This window comes from Dromiciops gliroides, chromosome 2 (assembly GCF_019393635.1).
Source record: "Dromiciops gliroides isolate mDroGli1 chromosome 2, mDroGli1.pri, whole genome shotgun sequence".
Lineage (NCBI taxonomy): Eukaryota > Metazoa > Chordata > Mammalia > Microbiotheria > Microbiotheriidae > Dromiciops > Dromiciops gliroides.
Genome location: NC_057862.1, coordinates 27,696,148 through 27,706,107, shown reverse-complemented (window position 1 = coordinate 27,706,107; position 9,960 = coordinate 27,696,148). Strand labels below are relative to the sequence as shown.

General features: G+C 37.0%; 1 protein-coding gene across 1 annotated transcript in view; it reads right to left on the bottom strand.

Moving 5' to 3' along the window:
* Positions 1 to 273: 273 nt before the first annotated feature.
* Positions 274 to 9,960, bottom strand: part of LOC122738199 (homeobox protein otx5-B-like) — a 130,770-nt gene continuing 121,083 nt past the window's right edge. Inside the window, 2 exon segments of the mRNA XM_043980259.1 lie at positions 274 to 539; positions 542 to 808. Coding sequence (XP_043836194.1) covers positions 274 to 539; positions 542 to 808 — 533 coding nt within the window.

Sequence of the window (9,960 nt, the reverse complement as noted above, 5' to 3'; positions counted from 1 at the left end):
ATAGTGGTTTCCATGATACCTCCCCAATTAATACTGTGAGGGCAGGCCTATCTTTTGTATCCCTAATAGGGATCAGCTGCTTTTACTCCCCCCCCCAAAAAAAAAGATTTTGTAGGAGAGGAAACAGACACAGAGGATTGTTAAAGGTTACGCAGGTGATCAATGGGCACACAGGATTCTGAATACAAATTGATAAGTTCTTTCCACAAAACAAAAGGAATCTTATAAGGTTCATCCAGAGAAGCAAAGGACCTAAGTTTTCCCTTCCCTCATCTATAACACCTGGAATTTCCATGATCCCTGATCCTTGTAATCCAGGCAATCAGCTGCTATGCAAAAATTGAGTTTCCAGATGGGGTCTTTGTAATCCAGGCAGTCCATGGGACTGAAGTCCAGGCCCCCAGCTCCAAAACTCTGACCTGACAGGGAGGCTAATGACTGGCCCAAGTGGGGTCCCATACCAGGGGCAGGAAGGGGCCCGATTGAAGAACCATGCCCACCCATGGCTGAGAGGTAGGGGCTGCATTCTAGACCCCCCAAAAGGAGCTAGACCTCCCATAGGGTGGGGAAGAGGCACTGAAAGCTGCTGGGGCTAAGGCATAGGTAAGCACATAAGAAAAGGAGGCAGCAACAGAAGCCCCAGGACCCTGTTGCATGCAGACAGATGAACCTCCTGCGACCGCCATTGCTGCCAAGTGGTCTGGCTGAGGGGAGAGGGAAGGGCTGCAGATGGATACTGATGCTAAAGGAGGAGTGGCCAAGAGAGCCAGAGCTGGGCTGTAGGGGACTGATGGTTCTGGCCTGGGATCTGTTCCACGTTGGAGTGGGAGCAGGACCAATTAAAGTGTATCGTTTCTAGGATATGAAATTGAATTGACAACTAAATCAACAATGTGCCTAGGCTGTGATAAAGTTCTAAAAAACTACAATAATTTGTGAGGTGGGGTTGGGGGAAAGTAAAGGGGATGTTCTGAAAAAAGCACAGAACACTGAACTGTGGTTGATGGAGTTGAGAATTCAGGTATCAGGTTGTACCAATTCTTGGGAAACAGAAATGGAAGGGTACAAAGTTAGAATTACAATATTGGAGTGGAGATTTGGGGCATCTGAAATACACAACTTGAACTTTTAGTATGCTAGGGGTTTGCAAAACCTGGAATGTGTCCTATGCCTTGTAGCTCAATTGGGCCTACACCTTTGAGGCTGCCTTCCCTTGGGTAAATCACTTATTCTATCACATCTTATTTTCTTTTTTTTTTTTTTCATTTTTAATGAAATGACAGAATCATGGTCTCTAACCTTTGTACCATGCAAAATACAGAAGATTTTAGGCTCACAGAATCTGAGCAACCTTAGAAAATATCTTCTTTCCCAGGTGAAAAAAATAACAGACCTAGATATGTCAAATAACATCCCCAAGGTCATATAAGAAGTATGTAATAGAGACTGGATTTGAACCCAGGTTCTCTGAGTCCAAAAAATGCATATGATAAACAGGTAACATATTACCATCATTTTCCTGAGGAATAACAAGTTTGTTATTGAGTACATTGCATTGCATTTGTTTAAAATAAATAAAATTTATGAACTCCTGGATAGAGCCTGTGAAATAGGTAAAATCAAAGAACAGAATAGAAACACTGTACATTGATAGCATTGACATGAACTCAGCAAGTAATATTTTGGCACAGATGAATCAAACTAATAAATGATAAATGTGAATTGTGTGTGTGTGTAAATTATGAGTTTTATAATGGCAATTAAGCTTATAATAATTGCCCATCAGAATTTTTTTTAATTATCCCTAAGGATCTCAGATTTATTGATTCAGAGTATATAAAAATGATTGTAATGCATCACTTCAGTTTGAAGAAATTTAAAAGGCTATAGACTGGGGGCTAAAGTTATATATAACTTTTCTCTCTTTCATAAAAGAACAAATGACAAATCCCAATTCTAAAATTACAAATGTCAAAATCTATTTGAGAGAATCATACTGTTATTATAGACAGAATGATTGACCATTATCACCAGGACATATCATTGACCCAGAAAAATTTGAGAATATTTTGAGTATTTAATCAATCTTAAAAATCTCAAGATTATGTGTAATGAAAAACTACTGAAATATAGAGACTCAGCATAAACACACACACATACACACACACACACACACACACACACACACATAATAAAATCTATGCAAATAGGATGAGGCACCAGGCACCCTCATCTCATCTGTTATTCAGATTGTCCTGAAGATGATCTCCATTAGCCTACAAGAGGTGAAATTACATTAGACTCATTGAATTCAATTATATAAAGCATTAATTTATTCATATCTGCAAGAGTTGTCCTCAGATCATTTACAAAACAATGACAGGAAGATAGCAACATATCCCAGGAAACATTTTTTTTTTAAATCTTTGGAAAAAGAAAGAGAGATGAAGACAGACAGGCAGAGACAGTTAAGTCACATACGCAGAATTAGATCAACAAAACAAAACAAAACAAAAAAACTATATGATACCATACTAGACCTTTATATTGTACTTTGATATTTATAAAGTCTTTTCCTTAATGCTTAACTTTGTACAGTTAGTAATAAATCTACATTTTGCTGATAATGGAACTAAGAATGAGAGAAGCCATTTATCTTTAATCTCATTAAAGCCATAACTGTAAATTACATTTTTTTAAATCTGTGATAGAAACAGAGGACAGAAGGTCTAATTGTATAAAAGTTAAAAAGGAAACTTACCTTAAAGGATCTAGTGTTTTGAAGGAATTATAAATTCTTTGTAGCAGGTAGAAGGATATGAACTGGGAAAAGGAGTATGCTCTAATATACTACTATGTTTCTATTATTTTTTTAAGAATGAGAAACTCATCCTCGATGAACCCACTGCTCCCACTGCTATAGCCAGCAAGGGTTAGAGCAAAGGATCAAGGAGAAAGTGTGAAAGAACTATTGGAAACCATAAATTTCATACTGTGGAGCAAAGTCACATTCATCCTAACCTAGTTATGGGTTTAATTGGAGACAGGATTTAGACCCAGATATCCTTACCAATTCCTAGGCTTCATTCCATTGCATCAAAATATATGACCCCCAGAGCTTAGCATGAGACACTCAGAAAATATTTGATAAATGCTATTGAACTGTACTGAATGATAATCAATTATACTTTGCAGGAGGAAAAACAACTTTATTTTAGGAATAAATAACTATTGTTAAGCTGTTTTTCAGACTGTCTTATTTCATATGAGATAGAAAGCATTTTCACCCATGGAAAAGCTCACTCTTGACCTCATTTGCAATTAGGATCAAACAAAAGATTTAAAATGAAATCAAGAACACAATATTTGTTATTTATGGTCTGTTATTGAAAGTTTATAATCTGCAAAATAATTCAATTTTCTGCTCAGCTTGTATTCCAATCCATATAATAGGATTTTAATTTATTCTTGTTACTAAGCATTAAAATGACAGGACCAATGAAGCATTCATTTTTCAGTTTACCTCTCTTTGAAACATTATCAAAAGCACTAGGGAAATGGGCATAATCTAATACACAATTCAAATTTCAAAAATGTACCTGGTGTGATGAATGAGGAAACACAGATTTCTGACTAAATTAGCCATGGGCAAGTTAGGAGAAAAGTTTTTCTGTCCTCACAAAAGGCTCATTCACTGAGTATAGAAATTGAAAAAAAATAGTTTATCCAGAAAGATGTTGAAGTCAAATGTATGCAGTTTTTATGTGCTCCATCAATTTCTCCTGGGGAAATGTTTACTAGACTGGCTTGGAGTTACTTAGAACAAACAAATTATCTAGGCATTACACAGTCAGGGCTTTCCTGAAGAATGGCAGCCAGTTGATAGTTCAGAAATCAGAGCAAAGTAGAGGGAGATGAAGGAGAAAAATAAATAAGCAAATTACATGGTAAATGACATGAAGTATCATTACCATCATAAAAAACAGAAAATAATGGAGGTTTTTTTATGACTTTTTTTTGTCTTTTCCCTTGCTTGCTCTTCACTGGATCTGCTCTGTCTTGAGATCCACTTGTACATGTAAACAGCTTTGTCAGTAATTGTTAAAGTTTATCATTGAATTTTGATGTCAAGAAAAAAGTTAAGTATCAAGCCTGAGGCCATTCTCTTTGAGATTAGCCCTTATATGGACTACTCATCCAAGTAGACCAAGACTATCCAAAAAATAATCAAGCAACAAACATTTATTGAATAAGTACCATCTGCAGACACTGTGGAAGTTAGAAATACAAAAATGAGAAAGTCTCTTTCCTTAAGAAGCTTATATGCTTATGAAGGTTGTAGCATGTCCCCCCAAAGTAAATACAAAATATTTCAAATAAATATATATGCTAACTTAGGGCAGGAAGTACTAAGAAGTGGAGGGATCAGGACAGGGTTCTGGAAGGAGGTGGAATTTTAATTAAGGTCTAAAGGTATCCAAGGATTCTAAAAGTTAAAAATGAGGAAATGAAGCATTCTGGATTCTCATCTGGGGAACCCACAGTCCCAAACAGGCAAATGTCTGAACTTAGAGATGTATAATGAGTAGAGATTACCAGAGATCAGGCAAGATATGCTGCTTGAAAAAGGAAAATCCAAGTTGACTGTATAGTAGAAGAGACAAAACTTAGGCAGAAGGTAGGAAAGGGGCACATCAGCCACAGTTTAAAGTGAGGTGACTTGGGTTCTCACAGATGCCACAAGGGTTCTCTGTGTCACCATTCAAGTCTCAGTGCATACATGCTTTGAAAAACTTCAGCCAAATGAAGCAACCAAAATTGTGCATAGAAAGAGCATTCATGGAGCATACAATTCAGAGTGAGAAAGAACCATATCAATTACCTAAATAAATAGATTTTTTTAATAATAAGATTTTTATTTATATTTTGGGTTCCAATTTTATCCCCCTTTCCCTCCCTGCCCACCCCCCTAAAGTGGCAAACAATCAAATATGGGTTATACATGCATGATTATGTAAAATATTACCATATTTGTCATTTTGTACAAGAAAATAAATGAAAGTGAAAAATAGCATGTTTCATTCTATTCCATCAATATCAGTTCTTTCTTTGAAGGTAGATAGTATGTTTCATCAATAGTCCTTTGGGATTGTCTTGATTCACATTGTTGAGAATAGTCAAGTCATTCACATTTCGTCAAACAATATTGCTGTCTACAATCGTCTCTTGGTTCTGCTAAATTCACAATACATCATTTCATATATGTGTTTCCAGGGCTTTCTAAAGTCCTCCTGCTTGTCATTTCTTTCTTGTTTTTTTTTCTTTCTTTTTTGTTTGTTTTTATTTAGAAATGTATTTTCCCAAATTACATGTAAATACAAATTTTGATATCAATTTTTTTTAAACTTTGTGTTACAAATTCTCTTCTTCCCTCCCTCCCACTCCCAAAAACCCAAGCAATTCAATATAAGGTATAAATGAGCAGTCATGCAAATCTTTTCCACATTAGCCAGGTTGTAAAGGAAAACACACACACACACACACACACACACACACACACACACACACACATGCACACACGCAAAAAAAAAAAACCTTCAGATTTCTAGCCAAAGACAAATTAGAGGGGGCTGTGTTGTGCTATAAGCAGAGTTCAACCCAATGATCTCACCAACATAGACCCCAGGCACACTGTGCCAGGGGAACTTACCCATGAGCATCCAAATCAGCTGCAACACCAACATCTACAGGAAATGAGCTTGTGATCGGGGTGAGAGGGCTGAATGGCTGGCCTGGGGGGAAAATACAGGAGTGTCTGTGGGACATAAGGAGGAATTGGGCTATCCCATCTGAGCAAGGAACCAGGAAGAAATATTGAGCAGTAGGAGGCCCAGGTAGGGGAGGGGCAAGGCTAGTCAGAACTAAGAACTACCACAACACACAAAGTTCTGCTGGCTGATAATTATTAAGTTGGCTTGAGGTTATCTTTGGACCAGAGAATAGGCCAGGTGAGAGAAAAACTTGCCCTCCCAAAAAACAAAACCTGGAGCTCTCTGAAGCTTGGGACAGTGTAGCTCAGAACTAGGGCCCCACTGTAAAAGGGAGTTAAAAGTCAAGTAAAAGGGAGCAAGATGAACAAGCAAAGAAAGTTGAAAACTATAGAAATTTTCTTTAGTGACAAGGAAGATCAAGGTGCACCCTCAGAAGAAGATAACAACTTCAGGGACCCTACATCCAAAGAGTCAAAGAAAAATATGAATTGGACTCAGGTCATGGAAGTACTCAAAAGAGACCTTGAAGAGAAAGTAGTAGAGATAGAAGGAAGATTTAGAGAGGTGAATGAAAGAATGGAAAGAGAAATGAGAGCAATACAGGAGAGTCATAAGAAGAAAGTCAACAGCTAGAAAAGCTAAATGGAAAAGGAGACAGAAATGCTCTCAGAAGAAAATAATTGGCTAAAAGATGGAATAACGTACATACTTAAGTGGGTATAATAATATATTTTGCCCTGAGGGAAAGTGGCAGGGCAAGAAGATAAGGAGGGGGAGGAAAGAAGGAAGGGCATATTGTGGGAGGGAGCATTAAAAAGCAAAACACTTTCAAGGAAGGTGAAGATGTTCTGCATAACAGCACCTGCATGACATATTGAATTCCTTGATTTCATAGGGAGGGTTGAGGAGGTAGGGAGGAAGAAAAACTTAGAACACAGAATTAGCTTAAAGACCTTAATCTCATCAGAGTGGGATGAAAGAGGGAATAACATTCACAGCCAATGTATTTAACCCTACAGGAAAGTAGGAGGGGAAGAGGATACAGAGGGAAGGGTGAAAGAAAAGAGGGCAGAGCAAGAGAGGGGGCAGTCAGAGGTAAAACACTTTTGAGGAGGAATAGGTTAAAAGAAGATAGAAAATAGAGTACATATCATGGGAAAGGAATGAGATGGAGAGAAATAGTTATGGTGAGTGATTATAATAGCAAAATATATGATACTTACTTTGCTGGGCTATCGTGAAGAAAATTCTTTGTTAAGTTTAAGGTACTATATAAATGTTATGATGAACAGGATGCTATCAGAAAAGCCTGGAACGACCTATATGAACTGAAGCAGAGTAAAATGTACTGTATACAAAATAAACAGCAATAGTGTAAGATGATCTGCTGGGAAGCACATGGTTATTTTCAGCAAGGAAATGATCCAATATAACTCTGAAGGACTTATGAAAATTGCAATCTATCTACACAGAAAGAACTGATGGTATTTGAAAACAGATTGAAGCATATATTTATATATGTGTGTGTGTATTTGTATTTATATTTTTGGACAGTTCCTTATTCTGAAATTTTGTTTTTATCTGTTTTCTCTCACAACCTAGCTAATCTGGAGATGTTTTCCATAACTGCTCATGTATAACTCATATTGAATTGCTTGAGTTCTTGGGGTGGGGGTTGGGAAGAGCGGAAGAGAAGTTAGAACACAAAGTTTTTAAAAATTGATGTCAAAATTTATTTTTACATGTAATTTATAAAATAAAATTCTAAACAGAGAAAAAACAAAACAAAACTTCAAATAAAGGAACTAAAAAAAAATTAGGCTTCAATCTGTATTGAGGCACCATACTTTTGCTCTCTGTAGATGGACTGTATTTTTCATAAAACCTTCAGAATTGTCTTGGCTCATTGCATTGCTGAAAATAACCAAGTCATTCACAGCATATTATTTTACAGTGTTGCTATTATTTTGTATACAATACATTTCACTTTGCATCAACTCATGCAGGTCTTTCCAGGTTTTTCTGATACCTGCTCTTTATTTTTTTTATACTAAACTACATTTATATAATACTTTAAATAGAGTTTTCCTTACAATATGCCCATGAGGTTGATTCTTGCAACAACAGTAATACACAACATTTATATAGTACCTTTTTTGTGACAAAGAATTTTCTTCACAGTAGCCCAGAAAAGTTAAGTACCATATGTTTTACCATCATAATCAACACCATCATCAATCAGTCCTCATCATCAATCTTCCTCAATCAATTCTCATCTTCATCTAATCATCATCAACCCATCAATTGATCCATCATCATCATCTTACATTACTCTTTTCTCTGCTTCACAATTTTTTTTCATAGGTACTATTGTTAAATGGTTCCTCCATCCTATTCCCTCCCCTGTGATATTGACTCTATTTTCTATCATCTTTAACCCTACATATCCTCAAAAGTGTATTGCTGCTGACTGCACCCTCCCCCAATCTAACCTCTTTTCTTTCACCCCTCCCTCCTTATCTCCTTCCCCTCCTAACCTCCTGCAGGTTTAGATAGATCACTCCATCCAAATGAGTGTGTATACTATTCCGTTCTTGAGCCAACTCTGATGAGTTTAAAGTCTTTGAGCCAATTCTGATAATTGTAAAGCTCATTCACTGCCCTGCTCCTCCCCCATCTCTTCCCCCACTCCATAAGCTTTTTCTTGCTTCTTTCATTTGGGATTTCACCCATTCTACCTCTCTCCCTCCCCCTCCCCCAGTGCAATCCTCTCATCCCTCAATTTTACTCTAAATGTGTCATCATGGGGCAACTAGTTGGCACAGTGGACAAAGCACCCACACTGGATGCAGGAGGACACAAGTCCAAATTTAGCCTCAGACACAACACCCTCACCCACTGCTTGACCGCAAGCATTCTGCCCAACCCTGAATGCCCCACAAAAAGAAAATAATTAACAAAAAACATAAATGCTTTACAGATGCCATTCCTTCATAATCAGTTTCCACCTGTGCCCTCTCTCTAAATTTATTCTTATCATCTGCCATAATACTGAGAAAGTTCTTATGAGTTAGATGTATCATCTTCCAATGTAGGAATATAAACAGTTTAATTTTTTACCATCACTCTTGACTTCTCTTTCCTGTTAAACTTTTTATGCTTCTGTAGGGACTTGTATTTGAAAACCAAATTTTCTCTTCAGTTCAGGTCTTTTCATCATGAATACCTTAAAGTTCTCTTTTTCATTGAAGTTTATATTCAGTTTTGTTCGGTAGGTGATTCTTGGTTGTAATCTCAATTCCTTTGCCCTCTGGAATATCATATTCCATTCTCTCTGATTTCTAAATGTAGAAGCTACTACATCTTGTGCTATTTTGACTGTGGCACCATAGTACTGGAATTGTTTCTTTCTGGCTGCTTGCAATATTTTATCCTTGACCTGGTAGTTGTGGAATTTCGATATGATATTCCTGAAAGTTTTCACTTTGGGATTTCTTCCAGGAGGTGATTGGTGGATTATTTCAATTTTCATTTTACCTTCTGCTCCTAGACTATCAGGCCAATTTTTCCTGACAATCTCTTGGAAAATGATGTCTAAGCTCTTTTTTTGGATCATGGTTTTCAGGTAGTCTAATAATTTTCAAATTAACTCTCCTGGTTCTATTTTCTAGGTCAGCTGTTTTTCCAATGAGATATTTCACAATGTCTTCTATATTTTTTATTCATTTGGATTTGCTTTACTGTGTCTTGTTTTGTCATAAAGACACAAGCTTCAATTTGTTACATGCTAATTCTTGGGCAATTATTTTGTTCAGAGAGCTTTTCCATATGGCTTTTCAAGCTAATGACTTTTTTCTCATGACTTTCCTGCATCACTCTCATTATTTCCCCTACCTCTCTTACTCTGTCTTCAAAGTCCTTTTTGAGTGCCTCAATGGCCTGGGATCAATGCATATTTTTCTTGGAACCTTTGAATGTAGGAGCCCTGATACTGCTATCCTCTTCAGATGGTGCACCTTGACCTTCCTTTCCATTAAAGAAGCACTCTATGATTCACAATTTGTATGCTCATCTTGCCCATCTTTAACTTTTAACTCCTTCTTAAAGTGGGACTCTGCTTCCAGTCTTCACTGTACCAAGCTTCAGGGGTCCCAGGTGGTATAGTATAAGGAGAGGCATGTTCTACATT